The sequence below is a fragment of the Prinia subflava genome, chromosome 4, assembly GCF_021018805.1.
Source record: "Prinia subflava isolate CZ2003 ecotype Zambia chromosome 4, Cam_Psub_1.2, whole genome shotgun sequence".
NCBI lineage: Eukaryota > Metazoa > Chordata > Aves > Passeriformes > Cisticolidae > Prinia > Prinia subflava.
This window is the reverse complement of record NC_086250.1, coordinates 51,054,957-51,079,595: the sequence shown is the minus strand read 5'-3', so window position 1 is coordinate 51,079,595 and position 24,639 is coordinate 51,054,957. Positions and strand designations below refer to the sequence as shown.

The following is a 24,639-nucleotide window of genomic DNA, read 5'->3' as shown; positions in this document are numbered from 1 at the left end:
TGTTGTTACCCACCCTTATGCTACAAAAAGAATTTGATCTTCTCTGTGCACTAATATTTTATCCAGGGAATTCGATACCAGCTATGAGGAGACTCTGTAGGTTGAGAAGTTCAGCAGAGCAGTTTGATTTTTTTGGATGTACATAAGGGACGTTTTTTAAAGTACAGATAAAGAAGTGGAGTTCATACTGCTGGAAATAATGCTCCAATTTTCTCTGCTGCTGCAGGCTGGGAAGGGAGAGGTGATGGCTGGTCCCTGAGGAGAAGGGCAATTCTGTGTAGTGGAGCTGTGGCATTCTGCTCTTGATGGCCTCTAGTGTGGTTTAGATACACTCATATCCCTCCTGGAATTACTGTCTAGGACATTTGCTGACTTCAGATTAAGTATTCCTTCCAAATTATTAGAGGGAAAAGAACCCCCATTCATTAATAAGTTATTGCAAAACCAGATTGACCCATTCAAGCATGCAGATGTTTTATTTAAATATTCCTCAAATGTCTATTTATTCAGCATAACATGTGTATTATGCTGCCTTCTGAAATACGATATATGACTGTCAAACAAAATTGTCAAAACAATAACCTTGGTTTCTTTGTATGATACACAGAAATAATTACATTTCATGTACAGTACAGATGCATTTTACACAGTCATCAACAGTCATTCACTACCAAAACAGCATTTAAATCACCTAAAACACCAAAAAATGTGTATTTCCCAAATTCAGAATAAATTGATGGTTTTGCGTGTGACATATGGAAATAGGAGACAGGACTGGAATTCTGAAAAGTCTGACTAAATTATCTCTTAAGCTGCATTTTAAAAATGAAAATACAAGTTGCTTCAGGGGTATAACTGTTATGCAAGTGTATTGCTGTAGTGCGTTCTTTCTAGTGCCTATGAACAGGAGAATAAAGAGCTTTTAAAAGACACATGACCTGATGGAGTCAGTAGGTTTCCTGGGTTGTGTGTAGTCTGTACCGAAGTAGGTTTAGTAACTGCCCCTTTGCATTATTTAGCTGATATAGCTAGTCATGAAGTACCATGTGACATAAAGAAGTTGCAGTTTGCTGACATCAAGGCAGTTTTATATCAATAACTGTTTGGCAAAAGGTGGGGAGCACGTATCAGTAACCATGCGTAAAAACAGGATGCAAGTAAAAACTCTAATGCATTCTGCCTCTCCTTTAAATCCATTAAAGTTTATGTAACCTACCAGCTTCAGCAGATCTGCTGCAGGGTGGAAGAGACAGCAATGCTGGGTAATGGACTTGGGCAGGGTTGCTCAGGAGGAGTGCCCTTCCTCTGGCTCAGAGCACAGCCTGTGCTTCTGCTCTCGGATGTTTGAAAGAAATGGAGAAGCTCAGTTGACAATGAGTAAATCCTTCTGATTTGAAAAAAAATTGTGAAATTAATTGCAAATTAACCAAGAATGCATTAACTTCAGAATAAGTAAGTGAAAAAGAGTAATGAATGGCTTTATCTACTCTTTTTACTTGCAGTTTAATATGTGATGCTGTATTTTGGTGTATATACTGTAGCATGATAGTCTATCATCTACTCTTCACTGTTGACAGGTAGAGAGAAAGACCAGTATTTGTGTGCAAGAAAAAGTGTATCATCAGCAAGTTTCAGTTTTTAGTGGGTATTTTAATGTAAATTTTCAGGTCAGTAGAATGCTAGCAAATACTATACTGAAACATACACTACTCAAACTATTAAATAACTGTGTTAATCATTTATTGTAATGGCATCTAATGCACTGAGCATTTTGATTTATATGCATATTTTATTTTGCAGACATGCAGTTATTTCTGATCCAGTGTTTTTGATGTATATATGTATGTATTGATATGCACATATTCTGTGTATATTTGATGTATATGATGTATGGTATGTCATGAATATAAGAAGCATTATGATACATCTAATTTACTCTCATGAGGAAAAACTACACTTTTTTATCAAGAAGGTTTCTGATAATATCAATGTCTTTTATAAGTGAAGCCAAGAAGCCTTAATTTGTGAAGTTTTCATACTAGCTTTTAGGCCTGCCCATGTAGGCAAATTCCAATTGAAATCAATTATATTTTTATAGCTTTGGGATTCAATCCATTATTCTGTCATTGTTTTTAGGCAATTGAATATTTTTTACATAATACAAATTCTCAGGTTTTAAGATGCAAGTTTACAGATAACTACAAAAAGAATTTAGCCATAATTTTTACTGAATGTCTTTCAGTGTCTTCCATTGTAGCTAATACTCTGGATGCTGCAGAATATAAGTAAGGAACATTTGGAGACAAGTGTTAGCTGATCCCCAAAACACCTTTGTACTAATTTTAATTCAAATAGGATTGCTCCTGTAGCAGTAAACTGACAAGAAGTTTGTTCTCAAAATACAGAAGTAGACAAGTTGTCTGTGGAAGAATGGACTGTTGATTCAACAGCATCCTTGAAATCCCAAATGATACAGTTATGTTGGAGTGGGCAACAAAGTGTCAGAGAAATAGAGAACAGTGAACAAAAAGAGAATGACTGAATAGCAATTTGTGGTGCACAGTTTGGCTGTAAGATTATTTAAATGTTTGCCATTAGAAGTGTATAGTGTAGATGAAGTTGTGTAAAATACCTTAAAAAAAAAAAATCCTGATTCCTGATACAACAGGTGTACAATGACTTATTGCAGTTGTAACAGTACCTAGGAAGCAAGATAAAACAATAGTAAATATTGTACTAACTGAACACCTTTAGTTCACTAATGAGTGTTTGAGTAAGAAATACTGCATTTTTCAAAGGGAAGTTATTTGTACAACTACCATGGAACATTAACAATCAGCTTGTTGTAAGTGCACAGAAATGCCCCTTTCTACAGTATTATTTTATCATGCCTAATCTGAAAAACAATAAAAGTAAACTGAGATCACAGCTTCAAATAATTTCAGCATGCATTATGGTTGTAGTTCTTTCAGTCAGTACAAACATATTTCATATGAGCATTTTTTCGTTCATTTTTTAACAGTTCTTCAACAAGTTTGTGGTTTATTAACAGGGAAAAAAAAGACATGTTATCAAAATGTTTCTTGTTGTTTTGCATTCAGCAGGAACACGGGTTTCTATTTTTTTGTTTGTGTTTTTTTTCTAAAAAGAGCTTTCATGATAAGAAGAAGCATCAATGGGGACATTTCATTGTGCTCATATAGTAAAGTCAGGATGGTCACAGAAGATTCCACCACGCGTCAGTTCAGACAGGGGGTAAGAAACTCCTTTTGGTTCACACCCCACGACACCAAAACCCACAAAGTTTGTTTCTCCTGAACCTCTTTCTCTGCAGCCACTGGCACACTGGTCAAGGGGTGTTGTCTTTGTCAGCTCTCTTTTTCCTCATGACTCGTTTTTCACTGCTCGAGCTCAGCTTGCAAGTGGTCTTTATGCTAATTTATAAATAACTCCTTGTTTTATAATGCAGATACTCTGACAATGTTTCCTCCCGAATACTCGGGAGAGTCTGGCCTGTCGTCTCCTTCAGGTGTGGTGACTGGAGGTGTTGGGATGCTGATTATTGCTGTAGTGACATAAGGCTGCTCACAGTTTAGTTTAACGCACTCTTCCACTTTGGCGTTTAAGCTGGAACGGCTGGAGGAAGAAACAAAAATCCATGAGGAATGAAAGTCCACATCACCACAAACCTCTCAAGCCTGATTCCATTCCATTCATCCTGCCCCACTGGAGAGCTCTAAGTACAGAGCAGCACCACCCCACTGCCCTGTTCCCCAGCAGCAGCTGTTCCATGGCTGTGCTCATGTCCATGTCCCTTTCTCCCTTCCTTCCCACCATTCCAGCACTTCTCAGCCAATCACCTGTGTTTCTGAACAGGGGAAGCATTGCAAAATTAGCACAGCCAAGCTGCTTACTATGCAGGAAAGTGGAAACCAAGGGCCAGTCCAAGTCTCCTGCATATTCCTCAATGCCATGCTCATTTAAGAACATTTGGATAGTAGGAATAGTTTATTAACCTCGTGGTGCCAGGTTAATAATTGGCTTCAGTGACCTTGGAGGTCTTTTCCAACCCTAGTGGTTCTGTGTATATTCTGTCTCCTCAGTAGTAAGGCACTCTATTATATGCACTAATTAAGTTTCTGTTAATATGTTCATGGGATTGCTGCAGTACCTCCCCATTGTAAAAGACCTGAAAAACTCAGACAGTTTCAAGGTGAAGCTGGCATTCTCTGCTTGTGTTTTTGTTTTCTAGCACAAAGCTGATGCTTTTTGTTTTTATATACATGGCGTCTGGAAGTATGGTGCAGGCAAATCCTCTAGCAGAAAACGAATGGATCCAGGCAGAGTATTTCCTGAAAAACTAAGATAGATTGGAGCTTTGTGCTGGCCAGGAGGTTTAATTGAAAAACAGCTGAAAAACTTCAGTAGTTCCAAGAGTTCCAAGTTGCTGGATTGTTCGAGGAAGTGAAATCCAAACGTAGTAACTATACAAAGGAAGCTACTTAAAATGTAGCTTAACAAGACAATCTCTATAGCAACTTGTACTGGAAATACTTCTTTATTAAAGGGTGGCATGTGTGACATCAATAGAAAACACTTCTGCATCTCCTGAGACCTTTGCTCTCTTTTCAGAGGTGATATTTGGATATATGTGAAAGCCAAATACTTTACTTTTGAGTGTACAGGGACATTCAGTAAATTACAGACTCTTAAACTGCACTTTCCTCACTTTTGTAATAATGCCTCAAACTAGGAAATACATTTTTCTTACCCATTTCATATTTTTTTATTTAGAAGAGTCTTCCTTATGGCTATTACACTTAGGACTTTGGGAATCAGTTTTATTTTTCTGTTCTGCAGAAATGCAAGGAAGTCTCATTTCCTATGCCTCTGAACCAAGAAAGGCTAGACAGAGCACTTGCTCATCTCGTGTATCTGAATTGGACATTTTTCTATGTGAAATTTTTCTTCTTATGCACTTGTCCGTGGCATACAATATTTGGTGCTCTATTTTATTTGGGGTCCCTGGATGCTGTTTGCTGCAAATAGGGCACGGTAGTTTGTGAGAAGGGTCTGAGAGGGCAGAAATGGACAGAGAGAGAGTCTGTTCTATTATTTTGGATTAAGCTTTAAGCAAAGGAAGCACAGAATATTCCAGCACCCATTTTTAGGTAATTTTTACCCATTTTTAGGTACTATTGGACTCTCATCTTTAGCCTCACCACCTGCCTGTGGAGGCCACAACGCCTTTGTGCCTCTTCCCTAACAGAGGCAGGGCCCCCAGCTCAGGGTGTGCTGGTGCACACGAGGTACCTGTTAGACAGAGGCGTCCTCTCCACACATCTGATCTGGATGGTGCTGAGCTCCTGCACGCTGCCGGGGCGGCTGCCGGAGGCGGTGGCGTTGGGGATGCGGTACGTCTTCTTGTGCCTCCGCGAGCAGCACGTGCTGGTCACGCCCTGCTGCGACGACAGAGACGGGCTGTGGCTCGGCGGCCTGTTCACCGTGGAGACCTCCATGCAGCTCTCTTCGTACACTTGCTCGTCCACAAACTCGTGGTTCTAGCCCACAGGAATCCAACAAAGGGACAGAGCACACACAGAAAGATAACTGAAGTGAGCATATTAATCATGATTGTTTAATGGCTTAAATTGACACAACTGAATAAACTGGGGAAGTTAGCTTCTTCTTGATTATAGTGTTTAGCCCATATTAGTCTGGGCTGAATACCAATACAAATGTAAACACTGGAACAAAATTAACAAGAAAATGTTAATCCAAATTATTTTGCAAAATAGCATGTGGTTGTAATGTAGTTTGCATTACAAATATCTGTATAATCTTCGAAGTGCCACAAAATAGAGGATTATGTTTATTAATAAAATGCAAGTGGTGCTTATGCAAACACTCAATGTCAGTTGAAAATAAATAAGATTTATTACATTGAACTGTAATATAATAAAGTTCATAAATATTTTCCAGATAAGTTTATAAGTCTTCCTTTTGAATTCCATGTTAGAAATCAGGATCTGAAACAACATTTTGTGAGATATGCATCTATCTAAAAGAAAAATATTTAAACGAATAGAAATTTTGGTTAGAGGAGATGAGATAGTTATTTAAAAGCACCCAAAACCAGTTCCTACTTAGTGTAGATGGATGTATCAAAAAGCAGTTTAGAGAACTGAGCATTTAGTTAAACAAAGTCCTTTTTATTTACGCTTAATCCCAGCAAAGACAGTAGCTTTATAGGGTGGTCCCAAAGATGAATCCAAGATCACTCAAATAGCCACTTCACATTAATTCATCAGGTGATTAGGGAGTATTTCAAACCCACACACAATTTCCACATTTTGTATGTGTGCAAAGGAGTGTGAAATAGAGGTGTTGCTTATGGTGGCAAGGGAGAGGAGGAGATGCAGGGGAGTGGACTCATTTAAAACTAAGCAGAGACTGAGATATGTCTGCATGCAGTTTGAGAAAGCCTCCTTTTTCAAGAAAACACTTTCCATTTACTGCTCGAGGTAATACTGCTGTGTATCCCAAAAATGTATTAGGGGAATTGTTTAAGGAGCATTTTCTGAATTGCTTTACACAGGTAAAATTTGTCAGCCTGTTGCATTTTTCTGTATTAGAATGAAGTAAATTATTTTTTCGCTAAAAATTTTTGCTCTAATTGGAAAGGTGCTGATGTTTTTGAGAACTGCCATATGGGACCAATATAAAATATGTGAACAAAGTAAAGAGAGTAACAACTCTGGCCAAGCATTTGTGACAAATGGAAATACCTTTGTAGGCATAACATTTTTATTTCATTTCTTCTGTTCTTTTTCACTCAGACATAAGTTTGTGTGAATTAAGAGGTGTTTTAGAATGCAAATTTCAAGTGATAAGGAAAAAAAGAACTTGCTTGACAAATTATTTTTATAAGGCATATGTCAATCACAATCAAGATTTTGAACATGATCACACAGCCTAAAATTCAGAGAAAAATAAGCTAATTGTTCTCGTGAGATTACATTCAGGGGCTTGCAGTATGTTTGCCAAGAACTCTCATTTTTTTTATTAAAAATAATTTTGTGCTTCCTAGAACTTTTATGGAGCAATGATTAAAGAGTTTTATTGACTGAACTTTCAATATAGAGTGGAAATATTTTGAAATGCTATAATGGCACAAGTTAATTGATTTAATTATACTTATTAATTAACTTTAATTAGCTAAAAGAAATTTGTAAAATATAATTTTTAGTGCAATTAGTTTCATTAATTATGTAATCTTCACAGAATTCCATAACTTTGCTCACTCTGCATTTCTGAGGGTGGGTAAGATCTTATCCTACTGACTTTTCAGTGACAGAAAAGAGAAAATATGCCTTTTCTCAGTGTCATGATGCTTATACCACAAAGGATGGTGAGAGTCTTAAGAAGGCACACCACCCCTTCCTTTTCTACAATGAACTAGAAACTTGCCAGATTCCAAATTCTGGGGCTCAAAATGTCAAGTTCCCGCTAAAATTGTAGGAATGCATCGTCTCCAGAATACAGCCTTGAACTGCTGCCTATATTTTTGTGTTAATATATCATACGAACTCAGGGCCAGTAGCAGGACCCAACAGAAGGAAGAAAGAATGTAGAACCAAGAAACAAGATAATATTTGCTTTAAGGAAAATTTAAAAACAAAAGGTAGAGGTTTTACAGATTCCACCAATATGATTAGAGGAAAGGTGAAACTTCAGAAGGTAAATTCAGCTCCTACCAAAGGAATAGAGTTTTTTTTCCATGATTTCTATGACAATTTGACAAGACCTGTGGTTATTACTCAGATTTTTAAATATGTTTGCAATATTCAACAGTGGAAAAATTTTCCAGGCAAATTGCTACTATCAGGTTCTGGTACAAAATGTCTCAAAAATGTTTCAAAAGGACCCAGCAAGAATCTTAGCAAAAGAAATCACAGTATGCTCTGAATAGAAAGTGAGAGGTTCTGTCCTACAGCACATTTTATAAAACTAATACTTCTAAAGTAAGAATAGAGGAGACATAAGCACAACAAGCATATAGGTGACGTATTGCTAAGTGATGTAACAACTGGGCCCTTTTGTTTCAAAGAAATGCTATCAAAAGCAGAACATTAAATTCTACACATACATATATCAGGTTTTAATTTATCAAAATCTAGCAATGTTTGTTGTGGGAAAAATTCGACATCTTGCTTGTTCGTTTCGGGGCTGTGTTTTTATTATTATTTTTTTTAATTATTTTTTTTTTTTTTAATAAAAAGTGGAAAGACTTTCATAGTGATCTCCATCAAATACAGCAGAAGCTATATCTCTCTCTTATTTATATGCATTGGGTATAACGCCTTAAAATAAGATCAAATGGCTTTTCTTCCCAGCTAACTGCTTTAATATAAAGGCTCATTAATTAGAGGAGATAACTGAAAACATTCAAAACTAGGCTGGTGTTGGAATTCAGAGGAAAACACAGTTCTCTTACCGTAGTTTTTTCCAGGCAGTGAAGCAGGTGGTGGTGCTGTGTTTCAAAGGAAGAGCCAGATTTGCCAACAAAGGCCTGTTCTTCTTCATTGGAGGACTGTTGATACATAGAACTCTGTATTATTCTCAGGTTTGAACAAGAGGGTTCTTATCCAAATATTTGATCAGAACTAATCTGGATTGTACACAGTAGCATAATTGCAATGCTTTGTCTACAAAGTATAACAAAAATTATTTTGTACCTTAATTTTCTTTTGCTTTTTAAAAATCAAACTCTTTGCTTTCCTTCCCTTGCATCTACTTTTAAATGTTTTCATCTTAGATATTTTATGCACAGATAAAATAGTACAATTTACAAGTGCAATCAACACTTAAGCTTTGAATGTTGGATCAACACATGCTTAAAATTTTAATCAGTTTAAGTTACAGTAAAATACTTGTTTTTCCTGAGAATGTGCCTCCTTTGAAGGAAACTAAAAATAGTTGTCCTCCCAGGATCATTTCATAGCACTAAAGAATTTGTGGTATTGCTGCTTACACAAAAATTCATGTCAGTGATCCCAATCTACTGGGTTTAGAAAGCGTATAGCAAATGTTACTGACATAGAATGCAGAATTAAGTAGAAAGCATCCAGTGTTTATTAATTGCTTTCATAATTATTCACTAGAAAGCAAAAAACTAAATAGGGGAGGAAGCGGGATAATAGAAAAGAATACCTTGGGATATTTCAAATCTGCATGATAATTAAGCTATTTGGTGTCTTTTTCATTCAAATATTCGAGTTCTTTCAGGCAGGAGAGGAAACAAGTGCTCTGACTGCTCATCTTTTGTGCTAGACAGGACAGATGGACAGACAGCCACTTCCTCCTCTGCTGGCTATAGGTTAAAGCATCCGGCTGTTTAACACGTATTGAACAGAAAGGGCATAGAGGAATAAAAGGCTTCCTGTATCCCTCAGGGAATAGCCTAAATGCCAGAAAATGGCAGGGATTAAAAACCACTCTGTCTGCAGTCTTTCTCAGCTGGGTACAGCTTTGAGCAGCCAAGGGGCTGTCTCCCAGCAGCGTGGGTCACTGTGGATCCCAGTCCCAGCTGCTGGTCCTGGCTTCCTGGGCAGGGGTGAGCAGGGAATTTGCTTCAGAGAATCTTGGATTACAATGCATTTGAGGTAATCACCAAGATTCTCCTTAAATCCAAGTAGGTGCTTTGAGGAAACACTTTGCAACACCCCTCTGAGCAAACAGTATTCAAGAGCTGCCTTTTCCTTTACTGATGATGAAACCTGGTTTAGTCACCCATCTTCTACCTGTTTAAAGCCAAGTGAGGTAAATCCAACCCACCTCCTAAGAGGCAAATACTCTCTACTTTCTTTAATGAATTCTTCTACAGGATCTTACTCCAAAAATGTGGGTTGCATTGAATGCAGCATTTCTATCTGGACATTTCCCTCATCGCATCATACCCCACCATTGATTCTCACAAGCTTCCTTTAGCAGTAGTAATTGTCCAGTTTATCCTTCCTTAATCTGCGTCTAAAGACAACATTGCCCAAAGCCCCAAGGTGACTTGCCCTGGTGCTAAGTAGAATAAGCTGCTGCTGTCATTAAGTGGTTACTCCGGAGGTGGAGGGAGCACAAACATTACCTGCTGCAGCTGGTTACTCAGCAAGCCATTCCGTTTGCTCTGCATGTAGGCATTAGCGCTCCCACTCTTGGCGGCGCGGATCCGAGCGAGCCTGGCTTTCTGCGTAAAGACACAAAATGAAGAGTGTCATTCGTACCCACAGCCATTATCCTGTTTATCTAAAACTGCTAATTGGAATCAGCTGCTTATGAATAACAATCTCACAGTGACTGGCAGACTGCAGTGCAGCCGTCCTCCAGGTGGAGCAAATCACAAGCGTCTTCCCATTTCAAATGCATAGGATAGAAGTTTTTATTTGTTTGCATGGATCAGCTACTAAGAACAGTGACTTTGGAGGAGGGATTAGACAGATCAGTACGGAAGTGCCGCGCTTTTTTTTTTTTTTTTTTTTGGTTTTTTTTTTTTTTGGTTTTTTTTTGTTTGTTTGTTTTTTTGTTTTTTTGGTTTTTTTTTGCATTGTTGCAACTGCCACTCATTATGTCTTGTGGGGCAGAAGCATGGACATCCATTTCAGTTGCTACTGCAGTGAAAGTCTCTTTAAATGGAAAGAAATGGTTCAGAAAAAATGTAACATTGTGACATGTATGAGTGGGTTTCTCAGAGCCCTCTGGGTTTTTGCAGTACCAAAATGTGATAGTGCTTTTATGCTCTCACCCAAATAAGTTCTTGAATATTTGCCAGGCCATTTTAGAATCATAGAATGGTTTAGGTTGGAAGGGATGCCACCATGGGCACAGATGCCATGCACTACATCAGGTTGCTTAGGGCCCCATCCAGCCTGGCCTTGAACATTTCTAGGGATAGGGCATCCACAATTTCTCTGGCAACCTGTTCCAGGGCCTCACCACCCCCCTGATAAAGAATCTCTTTCCAAGATCTAATATAAGCCTGCCCTCTGTCAATTTAAAACCACTGTACCTTGTCGTGTCACTATCTGCCTGTATAAGAAGTCTCTCTCGTTATTATAAGTCCCTTTTAGGTACTGGAAAGCTGCTCTAAAGTCTCTCTGGAGACATCTCTTCTCCAGGCTGAACAATGCCAGCTCTCTCAGCCTGTCTTCACAGGAGATATGCTCCAGGATTATCTCTGTGGCCCTCCTCTGGACCTCTCCAACAGGTCCATGTCTTTCTTGTGCTGAGGACTCCAGAGCTGGATGCAGTACTCCAGGTGGGCTCTCACCAGGGCAGAGCTGAGTGGGAGAACCACCTCCCCTGCCCTCCAGGCCATGCTGGTTTTGATGCAGCCCAGGATGTGGTTGGCTTTCCTGGCTGTGAGTGCACAGTGCTGGCTCATGTTCAGCTTTTCATCTACGAGGACTCCCAGGTTCTTCTCCACAGGGCTGCTCTCAATTACTTCCTCTGCCAGCCTGTACTCATATGTGGAATTGTCCTGACCCAGATGCAAGCACCTTGCACTTGAATTTTTTGATTTTCATGGAGTCCTCATGGGCCTTCTTCTCAAGTCTGCCCAGGTCCCTCTGGATGGCAGCTCTTCCTTCTGTTGTGTCACCTGCATTGCTCACCTTTGTGTCATCTGCAAACTTGCTGAGGGTCACCTGATCTCACTGCTGGTATCACTGATGAACATATTGAAGGTCACCAGTCCCATGACAAAGCCCTGAAACACACTACTCTTCACTGGCCTCCACCTACCTCTTCATGTCTGTCAGTATAACCAGACCTAATACTTGTCATATTTTGTCATAGACTCTTCACAACCTGATATTTCAGAGACTGCAAGTACCAGTTACTGAGAGAAATTTGTAATTTCTCAGGTGAGTCTCATTGCTTGTGAAGGTGACTTTCATCCAGAGCAGAAGGATGCTTATGAGTGACAGACATTTTGCATCCACTGAATTTTGTACAACCCACAGAACACAGAATTAGGAGAAAGCATGAAGAATGGAATCTCTCAACTATTACTGTGGAAAACAGAAGCTTTTATGGAATTACTAGGATGGCATCCTGGTTCTGTATTTTTGTGGCTGGTTACATGTATAAGACAGAATCTGGTTTTATCTTCATGGTTAGATTTCTGATTCTGAAAACCAAATGCCTAGCAGCCTCTGGAATTAAATGGCTGCTGAAGCACAGAAGGAGATAGAACGAAGGACTTGAAAATCTAACTTTGATATATTAGTAGGGATTTTCATGCCTGATAGTTACTCAGTTAACATTTTCAAAAAATAGAGAAAGTATTTCCCCCGCCTCCCCAAATTTCTGTAACATTACATATCAGTATGTGCTTGTAGAGAGACCGGTCACTGCAGCCACCAGATGTCTGGGATGATTAATTAATTAATTAACTGACTTAGAGGAATGGCTCAACACCACATTTCTTTGCACTCACAACCTCAAATTCATGGATTTCTCAACAGCAAGCCAAGAAATTTATGACAGCTAACATGCCTGAAATCTGGCTTATGCTATGTCATACATTTATTATCCTTTAATTGTTCTGAAAGAAACAGAACATGTCTGCATCCTTGAGCCAAAAAGCTCACATGAGAGGCTATTGACTGATTTTGTGATATATTGCCCATTTTAGGATAACACATTTGTTTACTGACTTTCTTGGTGAACACAGCTCTTCCAGCAATTCAGCTAATGCATTTTATTTTAGTGGTAAGGAGAAAAGATACCCAATGACCTGGCCTGGGGTCCAGGAGCAACCATGGTGGGGAACTGTTAGAGCTCCCACCTTCCTGGCTCACTTGGGCTCTCAGGTGGCACAGCCATGGCTACCAGCATGGTTAGGGCTCAGTCCTCAGGCAAGCAATTAAAAAGCCCCTTGGAAAGGCAGAAAATAGGTTGTTTTCAAAGTGTTGCTCCTGTGATGCAATTCCAACGTGCTGGGTTGAAAGGTGGGGGAAGGAGTTTTGCCTGCACCACAGAATAGTCATGGGCTGGGACAAGTGCATTTGGTTATGTTCATAAATGCATAAAGGTTTAGTCTTAGGAGCTTGAGATGCTTTGGAAAGGCCTTTAGAGGATGCAGCTTGGAGTCCCATAAATAAGTGATTTCAGTCACAAATGTTTTAGCTGTGGTATTTTTCAGTATGCTGTTTATACAGGGAGATTCATTAGACTTAATGAACACACATTTAACATACATTAGTTCTGCTTTTCCTTTTAGCATGCATATTCATTTTCTCTTTAGTGATTGAAGTAATAATTGTGGTGCAGCATTGTTTAATAAAGAAATATGAAAAACATAACAGTCTATCAGACTATCTTAATATATCAAAGTGCTGTGACACATATAATATGAAGGTTGTACTTCCTACATGAAGATTTAAAATTGCTTTCCAAGTATGAATTTATTGCATCTTAGAAAGCTTTTGTGAGCTAGAAAGTAATAGTGTACATCTTTCTAGCTGAGACTCATTCAGATGGCCTGAATTTATATCATTTATGAAAGAGAAGACAGTAAATCTGTTACCAAGAGAGGAAGCAGATATTGTGGCCTCCATGTTTATACTTCAGCTTACAGAAAATACTGCAGAAACTGGAGGTGTTTACAAATCTGTTAAAGTGATAAGATTTATTTTCAGTGCTTCTGCCTGATTTATATTTGAGCCTGTAGCATGAGCAGTCTAGTCACTTCTCACATTTCCTGTCAAGGCATCATTAAAAGCTCATGTCATCCACAGGATTTTAAGGGCTGTGTACTGGGGATAGAACTGCCATGAAAGGCATCAGAATTATGTGATGACATCAGAAAAACTGTGGTTAGAGAAGTACTGCATTTTCCTTTAGTCTGCATTTTCTGTCATGTATAACAGAATGGGAGTGACAACTGCCCATTTCAACCACTGCAAAGCCTTTCTTAATCCTCCTCTTTCACAGAATATCTAGGGAAAAAATAAAAAAGAAAGTATTAAGTTCTCCTGAAGGAGACAATATCTTTGCTATGTAGATTTCCTGAGTATGAAACTTTGATAATTTTTACATGGTCTAGGACTAAACAAATGTAGATGAAATACAGTTCTTTTACATATTCTAATGAAATTCCACCCTAATCATCTCATCTCCATCTTCCTAAGAAGCTGATGACCAGCTCTAATTTTTGCCACATCCCTTGTATTTGCACTGAATTTCTCTTTTAAATGGATGTCTTTCTTTTTCCTAGCTTCAAATTTTACAACATAGATTTGGATCCTTGTCTATGGCTGCATTCATAGAAACCTCACAAAGAGAATTCACTGTTATTCAACAACAGTTAGCTCTTTCAGTTTTAGAAATATAAACATTCATTTTCACAAGGTTTTAAGTAACCTTAAATGTAGCACTGTGGGATATTTACAACATCCAGCTTTTAACACTCAGATGTCCTCAGCTGTCCAGCTATTTTAAGAGAATGATTTTATGAGGAAGACTTTAGGACAAGACTTACTGTAGCACTGGGAATCATTTCAGGCAAGATTCTCTTCAACTTGCAATGCAAGAAGCCAGGGTAGCCCAGGTGATTTAGTACTTAGCTCCTGTTGTCTCCTGCTGCTCTCCAGGGCACATAATTATCTTATTATGAAAACTCAAAAGTTAATAATTACTTATCTTTTAGTTATTATTGTTTAACAACTTTGTACATTTAAAATATTAAAATTCCTTCACAGTCATTCTGTGTGCACAGCCTTTGCTCAGGACAGAGCTGGTTTTCTTCCCAGGAGCTGGTATAGGGCTGTGTTTTGGATTTGGGCTGAAAAGAGTGTTTATAATTCAGGGATGTTTTAGTTACTGCTGCACAGTGCTGGCACAGAGCCAGGGGGTTTTCTGCTCCTCCAAGTCCCACTGATGAGGCTGGGGGCGCACAAAGAGTCAGGGGGCCACAGATGGGACAACTGACCCCAGCAGGCCAGAGAGTTATTGCACACCTTATGGCATCATGCTCAGCAATAAAGCTGGATGCTGGCGGGGACTGGCAGGGGCTGCCCTTCCTCTGGGACAGGCTTGGTGCTGAGCAGTTGTGTTCTTTAGTGTCACTTTTTAACCCTGAATTTGCCTCCCTTCTCCCTTTCTGGTGGTTTCTTTCCCTTCCTTCTAAAACAATTAGACTGTCTTTATCCCTACTCACATATTTTTGCACTTTTACTTTTCTGATTTTCACCCCATCCTGCTGGGGAGGAGAGAGAGTGAGCAGCAGGGTGGCTTTATCTGCCTGCCTATGCTGAACCACAACACAATGGCTTATAGAGAAAGGGTGAATATTGTCCGAAAAATCAGTTACATTTTTGTTTATATCATTTTTTTTATTTGGTCTTTCACATATCCACCCTATGTGTTTGTTTCAAAGTGAAAAAAACACACCCACATGTACTGCTCTGATTTTTTAATTTTTCAGTAATTGCAAATGATTGATTTCAAATTAACTGACAATAATTTACATGACATCAGTATGTAACAGAGAAGAAAATGCTGTTTACATTGCACAATAATGGATATGGAATTTTGAATGGTGCCTTACCTTCACAATCTATTTAAATTATTGTTCAGTAAACACAAGTTCTACATGCTTTTTTTTTGTTAAACCCAAAAATCCTGTATAAGTTACTGTTAGTTGTGTTTCTGCAATTCTCCTGATATTAATAGCCTGTCTCATATAAAGAAGTCAAAATGGCTAGCAGGGTTTCCTACTGCAAACACTCAGTTCTAGACTGCCAGATGCTGTTAAACAGTTGTTGCAGTTTATCCTAGAGCTATTTATAATTAGCTAGTAACTGATTATTCATAACTTGACAGATAAATTCGTCATGTACAATTAAAATAGCAAAGCCAAGCCAATCTTATATTTTGCTTTGTGAAAATAGAAGACCATACTTGTATGAAAGATTCAGATTGAATTTTATGTCTGAAGTCAAGTTTTGGAGCTGATGTTGGTTTGGCTGTTCTGTTGAGGCATCATGCAAAGTCACTCTAGGCAGAAAGTGCTTGGGCAACTAATATTAAGGCTCTTTTGTTCCTCAGGTAGTGAACAGCAGTGCACCTGCACTCAGGCACTTGTTGGCCAAGAGGACACAAGGCTCTTGCCCTTGTATGGAAAGGCAAATATGGAAAACAGAAAAGGCACGTAGCAAGGGATACTTAATTCAGGATATGAAGGACTTTGTAATTGCTGCTGTAGTATGCTGGGATGGACCTTTGGGTCCAAGCTGCCATGGAGTGGCCAGACACCCATTCCAAGAGGGAAACTGTGCCTCCTCCTGTCTCTTCCCTGGACTGGTAGTCATCCCAGTGAATGTGACACTGTGAGTGTCCTGCCAAAACTTAGCCCTTGCTACCTATCACATACAGAATAAGAAATTATATCAAACCATGCCTAAACCTTTCTTGTCCCTTCCCTTCCCTTCCCTTCCCTTCCCTTCCCTTCCCTTCCCTTCCCTTCCCTTCCCTTCCCTTCCCTTCCCTTCCCTTCCCTTCCCTTCCCTTCCCTTCCCTTCCCTTCCCTTCCCTTCCCTTCCCTTCCCTTCCCTTCCCTTCCCTTCCCTTCCCTTCCCTTCCCTTCCCTTCCCTTCCCTTCCCTTCCCTTCCCTTCCCTTCCCTTCCCTTCCCTTCCCTTCCCTTCCCTTCCCTTCCCTTCCCTTCCCTTCCCTTCCCTTCCCTTCCCTTCCCTTCTCTTCCCTCTCCTCCCTTTCTTTATACAAGACAAGACAACTGTCATTAACTTTGCCCAAAGTTAATGGGCAACCAAAATAACAACCTCTTGAAGTTGTCTCTAGCTGGGAAAAGCTCCACAAATAGCATTCTTCAAAACTGTCTCAATACTGATAAAACTGCTTGAGAAAAGGCACAGTAAGACTCCAGGGCATAATTAGTTATGCCCTGGATTTCAGTGCCTGCTTTGGATTATTTATTCATCAATTTCTTGTCAGGATAGGCCATCCTTGGACCTTACTATCTGATAGAAAGCAATGTTTTGATAGGCATCAATGATTTTTCCTTTCTCCTCCCCAGCTGCTGGTTTTGTTTATATTGATTGTGAGGGGTTTCCTGTACTGCAGCAGAAATCTGGCCCATCCTGCCAACATTTTCTGTATTACAGACTGGGATTTCATGGTAATTACAACAACGCATTTTTATGATTGGAAGCAGGAGCTTCCTTAAAATGCATTCAAAATGCAATGGTATATAAATAAATTTCTCTCTCCCAAGAATTTCTCCCAAGAATTAATGTGCAGTGCTTTTTTGCCAAAAAGAAACAAGTGGAATTGTCTAATCTTGAATAACTGTCCAGAACTCAGTAAGTATAAAATGATGGTTGCATGGCTCTTAACAATCCTAATGTAGATGACAATATTTTTCTGCTGTAAATTGTCAGTGCTTCTGGAACTAGAATTCAGCTCCTCAGCAAGGAACTTTCTCTTGAGTCTCCTTCCAGCCCAAGGGTTTTGCCATTTCTGAAGTCTATCTTAATTAAACTTTTGTGTGAGGCATTGATAAAGTTGCACAATTCAAAGGTACAACTGTTTCAGTCCAGTAGAAGCTATTGTAGCCAACAGGAGGTACCATTGCCTGCAGGGGTTTGTGCTACTCTCCATGAAACAGCACCTTCTTTTTAAGCTTATGTTCTTCAGCCTCAGAGAACAGAAATAAGTTCAGTGCCCGGGGAAACATTTATTTTAGAAAATGGTGTAAAGCCTCTATTGTACTGAATGAAGAAGGAATTTCAAACTTCAATGATGTGACCTTTTTGCCTGAATATTCTTTTACAATGCAGTAGAAACCCCCTGTGAAATGCAAGGCTATATTTCATGGCTAAATATGGACTATACAGTACCCATGAAGTGCTTTTTGTTGATTTTTCTTTTTTAGAGCAATATTCAATTCAACATCTCAGTCATTTTAGATTGAAAGAGATTAGCTTTGCAATAGGAGCTATCAATGAAACACACATCCAGTGCTAAGTTAATCAGACCTCAAAGCCATTTTCTCCAAAGCAAGAAGGGCATAAACACAGTCAGAGGATATCTGTCATCCTTGCTGTTGGCATTGTTCTGGGGAGCTGAGGAAAAAACGCTTGGCAGGATTGCCATTCATCACTTTGTGTTCCTGCTTGAAACACACAATGAGCTCACTGTTTTGCATGGAGAAAAAGTCAGTTATTAACTCAAGCAGTTTCTATTCAGGAAGAGATTATGGTGAATAGCCAGTCTACCAATCTAACTTTTCTAGGGTGCATTTGTTTTTCACTGACAAATTGTGCTGGTTTTGGCTGGGGTAGGGTTAATTTTCTTCACAGTGGCTGGTGTGGGACTGGGTTTTTATGCTTCCAGTTCTCTCCCTGATCCTGCTGGTGGGGGAGTGAGTGAGCAGCTGCATGGGGCTTGGATGCTGGCTGGGTTGAACCACGACACAAATGTAAAGCATTTAGAAATCTCTGCTTTTTGGCATGCAGTAGGAGACAGTTTCTATCTGAAAAGTTGTGTCTGCAGCTAATATGAAAGCTCAGAACAGGCACAATAATTGCTGGGATGGAGCAGATCCATGACCCATGACTGTAAGTCAGGACACAGTCAGGAGCACGGTGTCCTGGCTGAGATACAGTTGCTTCTCTGCTGCCATTCCACAAAAACAAGTAGAAAAGTTCTTGACAAAAACAAGGTAGTGTAGAAGTGACATGAAGTCAGCTGTGAAAGAGGGGAACACACAGCTGGAGTTAAGCTGTGGGACAAAACAGCATGCAGAAGAGTGGGTGGAATTAGCAGATAGATTAAGTATGGGATTTGGATCCCTGAAGTAGCCTATATTTTAGATCAAGTTTCTCGGTAGGTGTGACATTCTTGTGATAGACCTGCTTTCTTTTTATAGCCATTTTCCTCATCTGAAAGCATGTTTCCAAGATGTGGCCATTGAAGGGTGCTGTATCTTCCGCCTGGCCCTGAGTTTCTTGGCCATGTACCTCTGTTTCTCCTGATTTTAAGATATTCTGAGAATGGTATCACTGGCATACATTTATTTCACTGATTTTGGTGGGGTGTTTTTTTTTTTTTTTTTTTTTTTTTTTTAAATTAATCTGTTTGGTCTTTTTAGTGAAGAAATCAGTCAAAAAGGTGGCCAGAGAGAAACAGCAACTTTTTGTGTCTGACCATGGTGCTGTTTTGGTATGAAGCAGGTGCAGCCTGCAGCTGCCTGTGTTCCCTGGTCTGTATATGCAGTCCCCAGCCGCGGTCTGCCTGCACACCTCCCCCAGCAGTGATCCTGCTCTCCTGAGATCACTGGAGGCTCAGCACCTCTGAAGAGAGGCCATGGGTCCACAAAAAGCCCAAGTGGGGACACCTCAGCCTTGGCAATCGTGCAACCGTGTGGCATCCAAAGCCCTCTGAGTGCCATCTGCAGAGGAGCAGAGGGTAAGGAGCTCCCACAACAGGCTTCAGGTGGCAATGGGTGCTCTCTGAGCTGCCTGGCACTTCAGAATGCAGAGAAGTGGATTAGAACAAGTGCATTGGCAGTGATGTGGAGATGAAAGTGACTGTCTAGGCTTGGCTGCTTCACTCCTGATAAATACTTCTCTTCCCAGCCCCTGACCTTGTCCATATGTGTCAGGAAGGGAAACAGTCTTCTTGTAGATCTAGGGGATATTTAGTCAGAAACTCAGCAAATCAAGGAAGCTGGAAAAACAGAACTTTACTTTCATTTTTACCTGATTGAGCTGTTTATCTGAAGCCTTTTAAGTAAAATAGAGCTGAGGAGACAAGTTCCCCAACAGACAGATTCCCCCAGAGACTGAATCTGGGACTTTAACGAAACCTGGATTAGTGAAGCAATCTGTTAGCAGAGATGTTAGAAATAATTATCAGGTTTGATGGTTGTGCTTGTTTGTTTGGTCGTTTGGTTGCTTTGTTTTGTTTTGGTTGCTTTGTTTTGGTTTTTTTTCCCTCAGAATACTGTGGTAGAAAGAAAGTCTGCCTGAAAAAGCACAGAAGAATCTTCAGTTGGTGAGACTGCAGCTATAGTCTAAAAATCCTAGATCTAGTCTAACAAGTGGGATGAATTACCAAAATAATAGGTCTGTACATTTTGACAGAAAAGATAAATGAACCAGTTAGGTTTGTGTTGGGGTTTTTTTCCTCACTAAAAATAAGACAGTATTTGCATCTAGGACATGGGTTAGGCATGTAGCACAATATAGTGGTCCTCTTGCTAAGAAATACCCACTATAATGACACACAACATATAGAAAATCATATTTTATCTATTGCTCAACAACATGAGGGGGAAAAATTAGAAGCTCACCTTTTGTGCCCTGCGCTTGTCTGCTCGTTGGTTCTGGTGGTAAATACGGCTGAAGTTGGAGACAATTACAGGAACTGGCAGAGCAATGACCAAGACCCCACTCAGGGAGCATATTGAACCAAAAATCTTGCCAGCTATTGTCTTTGGCACCATGTCACCATATCTAGGTTAAAGAAAACAAAAGGCTTAGTAAAGACAAAATCTCTTCTAATAATTTAATTTCACTATTAATTAATTGCACAATATATTTTACTTCTCCTGCAAATAATACTTGCTGCAAATTGATAATGCTTTTACACATATTCATACATACACAGCATGCCCATTGTTGTGCACAAATAATTTTAATTTGAAACAAATTTTGGGTGTCCTATCTGTCAAAATGGGGGCAGGTAAATCACATGTTTTACCTGCTGTACTCTTCCCAGGCCACCTCTATTGCAATGGAGAGAGAATGACCTTGCTATAAAATATAAAAATCAGTGTTGAAGTTCAGTCCTTATGCTGTTTACTTGTTGAAAGAACTCATCAATTTCATTGGCAAGATCTGAGAGAGACCACTTGGTAAATTAGATACTAAACTGAATAATCTCTTGTCTCAAGCTGATATAGTACTTTCATTTAGCAGGGTGACACATTTTTGCAACAGGTTTCCCAGGAGATCATGGACTTTCTATAATTGTATTTTTTCAACTTGGCTAGACAGAAGCATGGCTGACTTAACTTCTTGCTGACATGAAGCTGGAGTAGCTGAGTTCCAGATATCCCTTCTATGGTCTAGGTGAAAGCAAACATGAAAAACTCAAGCTACAAGCAAGCAAGCAACCAAACTGTAACTGCAATCCTGGCAGTGCTCAGAATTACTAAAGCTCCCACCTTTCTTTATGATATTGGATATTGTTTTGTCCAGCATGTAAGAACAAAGTGTTACTGATGTATGTAAAGGCACTCCAGTGACAACTTATTAAGAGATTTTAGCTCTTTGTATTTTGTTATATTCTATAGGGGAGAAGTATTTAATTACATACTACAGAATTTAATAAAAAGATGAATTACTTTCAAGTACCATTCAGTTTTTAACTTTATTGGATTTTAAGTTATTATTAAACATTGATTTTAGCTGTGAGTTTAGTATGCTTGTGAAAAGAGAAGTAGCATATTCCCCATTGCAAAAAAATTATAAACTCTCAACACAAGAAAAGTTAAGAACTAGAACAGTGGGGAAACAGTGTTTAGAAAATACTATCTGGAAAACAAAACCTGTCTGTTCAGCAGGAACTGGAAAAATAATAGAGAAGAAGGAGGAAATCTTCAAGTCAGTGTCCAAATTGTGCACCTAATCATGAGGGATGGATAAAAGGGTGAGGATAATGGAGAAACTTATATGAAGTTAGAGTACACCTGCCAGCAATGAGAGCTCAGCTCATGTCAAAAGGAGGTGAAGATGAATGGTTTGCATTTTGTAAGATATGAGGAAAGTGTTGAACATAAATATTCAAATAAGTTTTCATCCAGGCAGATATAATACAGATGACCAAGTCTTAGACCACTGACATAGATTATGTTGTGTTAAATAAATGTTTGGTTGCTTTACTAAGCATGTCCAAGTGTAAAATATTCACATGAATAATATAATTAATATTTCTGCCAATATTCCCCCCCTACACACACTCACTCAAAATTCGAATGCTATTTGTTTCTCATTTTGTGACACGGCAGGATAGCATGGAAAGTACATAATTTAATAGAATCCATCTTTTACATGAATAATATAACAACTGGTCTTAATTAAAGATATCTAAAAACTGGAAAAATACTAGAAAGAATGTCATACTTTCCTTCACATCAACATTTGCACCCCACAACATCAGCATTTTTGGTGCTTATCTCTTCCTAAAGACTGAGCTGACTGTCAACTGTATTCATGACCAGCTGTTCTTTTCTTTGGGCAAGGAAGTAGATAAATGACCTTTCAAGGTCTCTTTGAAAAATGGGATCCCCAACACCTCACTAACCCAATTTTTTCCAGGCAGAACAATAGAAAAGCAGTGGGCATAGGGCCAGGGTTGTGAGCTTTATGGAGAAGGCCTAGGATCAAATCACTGGTAAACATTTCTGCTTTACATCATTCATTAGTTTTACTTCATTCTTACAGATACAAGTATTTTCATATATTGGATCAAACTGTGTAAACAGAAACCTGACACAACCAGATTTTGAAATGCAAAAATTTACACATGCCCAGTACTAGATCTCTTAAATTAGATCTCTTAAATGAGATTCCTAAACCTATATTTAGATGCTTCTCATTTGAAATGTTGAACTGCTGAACCTCCATAAGCTTCCGTTGTCACCGATGGCAGCTGTGGACAGAAGGCATAGCTGGCTCTAATTAATTTGGCTTGAAATTGCTCAGGGATGTAGTTCATCCTGTTGATAATGTGACACTATAATTATATGAATCAAGAGCAGACTGAAGCTTTAGGAGTTGTGACAGGAAGCACAAGCTCATCTATCTTTAGCATTTCACTATTTATGTGTGGACCTAACCAGTGAGGTAAGCAGATGCCTTTTCATAATATTTTAGTGTTACGGAGTGAAATAAAAAAAATTAGGATTGTTTGACACAAGAAGGTATTTTGCAATGTTTTTCTTACCTTCTGGAAAAAATGTCATGCAGATGCATATACTGCTTACTTTAAAATAACTTGCTTTTGGTTACTTTTCTTTTTAGCTTGCATCAGTTGTAATACAGTGACATTTTCCAAAGGTAATGTTGCTTGTCTGTTATTTAGTGCTAGTAATGCCTTTCGCATCATTAATAATTCTTACATAATTAGTTTTTCTCCTGTTGCTAACCACTGTGTTGGAGTTGTTTAAATAAAATTATGGTCAGAAAAAAATACTTTAAAGAAATTAATCTTCCTAATTCTCACAGGGTAAGAAACCTATTTGGTTACTTTTGTGACAAAACAGAGGTTTTGCTATGTTTGCCCTGGTTAGCCTTGCTCTCCTCTGGGACAGTGACACAGATTTTAGTCTAGTGCAGTCATGATCAGAATTGCTAATGAAGTTTCTCCTCCTGAAATAAACATTACATTTAGTTATACCTCATATATCACTGAACACCACCAATGGAAATGGATGATATAAAAGGAAGGGAAAATTTCTTCTATAACCCAAACTACAACTGTTTTATTCTTTGGCAATTCTAAACTAAAAAAAGAATGTAACTCTATTTTCAGATGGCAGGAAAGCTTTGAGGTGCTAGTATTTCCAAGTGGAAAATTTACACTTGATGTCTAAAACAAATTTTAAATTGTGTAGAAAATCTGGTTCCTTCAACCACAGAGACACAACAAATGTAGAATCTTATCAAGCAATTTTCACAGACTCCCTTTTCAAAAGGGAACTATTTTAAGGTTTTATCTAGTGCTACTCTGCTTGTCTCACTTTTCTTCAGGCTGGAACTGCAAATATATTCTCCTTTATTTACTTTTTTCCCCTAGTTTGCTTTTTTCCCCCTAGTCTTTTCATAGCTTTGTATATGGTCTGTTCTGCATATGTCTATTATTGTAGCCAAAGCTAAAGCCAGTCTGTGGGTGTTTATGATTTGTACTGATAATCTAATTTTGTAATGTCAGAAGTGTCATCTCAATATTTTACATTCTGGATCAGTGTAGAAAAAGAAGCTTCATACTGATCACTGATATCGACCAGGTGCATTCTATTTCAGTTATCAAAAAGGCAAGGGAAAAAGCTATGACAAACTAGGTGTGTCAATCAAGTTTTATCAAATCACAAGTCAGAAACAACACGATCAAACTAATGCTTAGGTCTCACTAGATGTAGCCCAGACAGGCCAGACATGCTACTTCTTGTAGTCCATGGATATCTCTTCACCAAGTGACACTGTACAGGGATGGATGGATGGATGGATGGATGGATGGATGGATGGATGGATGGATGGATGGATGGATGGATGGATGGATGGATGGATGGATGGATTTAAAGGCATATATGTTTGTCTCAGTTGTTTGTATTCATCAGGTGACAGAGCACTTTTGCATGTTTGACTCCTTAGTGCAAGACACACAGCAAGCCAGGGGATTCCTTCATTTTGCAAACACTGTATCTTTCAGAGGGTTGAGGTGTCACAGTTGGGGTGTGATGTAGCACTTTGCATGACAGACTGGGGGAACGAAATGCAGCTTGAATCACACACAGAAGATGGAGCTCTTGCAGGAGCTTGGGAAACACAAATGGACG

General features: G+C 39.0%; 1 protein-coding gene across 2 annotated transcripts in view; it reads right to left on the bottom strand.

The window, feature by feature from the left end:
* Window positions 1–2,576: 2,576 nt before the first annotated feature.
* The window catches only part of KCND2 (potassium voltage-gated channel subfamily D member 2), a 266,099-nt gene continuing 244,036 nt past the window's right edge, over window positions 2,577–24,639 (bottom strand). For both annotated transcript variants that reach the window (XM_063396747.1, XM_063396746.1), the window contains 5 exons: window positions 20,371–20,533; window positions 10,142–10,240; window positions 8,498–8,593; window positions 5,314–5,561; window positions 2,577–3,636 (listed from right to left, as the gene is read on the bottom strand). In XM_063396747.1, coding sequence (XP_063252817.1) covers window positions 3,459–3,636; window positions 5,314–5,561; window positions 8,498–8,593; window positions 10,142–10,240; window positions 20,371–20,533 — 784 coding nt within the window. In that variant the 3' untranslated portion in view covers window positions 2,577–3,458. The remainder of the gene's footprint in view (window positions 3,637–5,313; window positions 5,562–8,497; window positions 8,594–10,141; window positions 10,241–20,370; window positions 20,534–24,639) is intronic.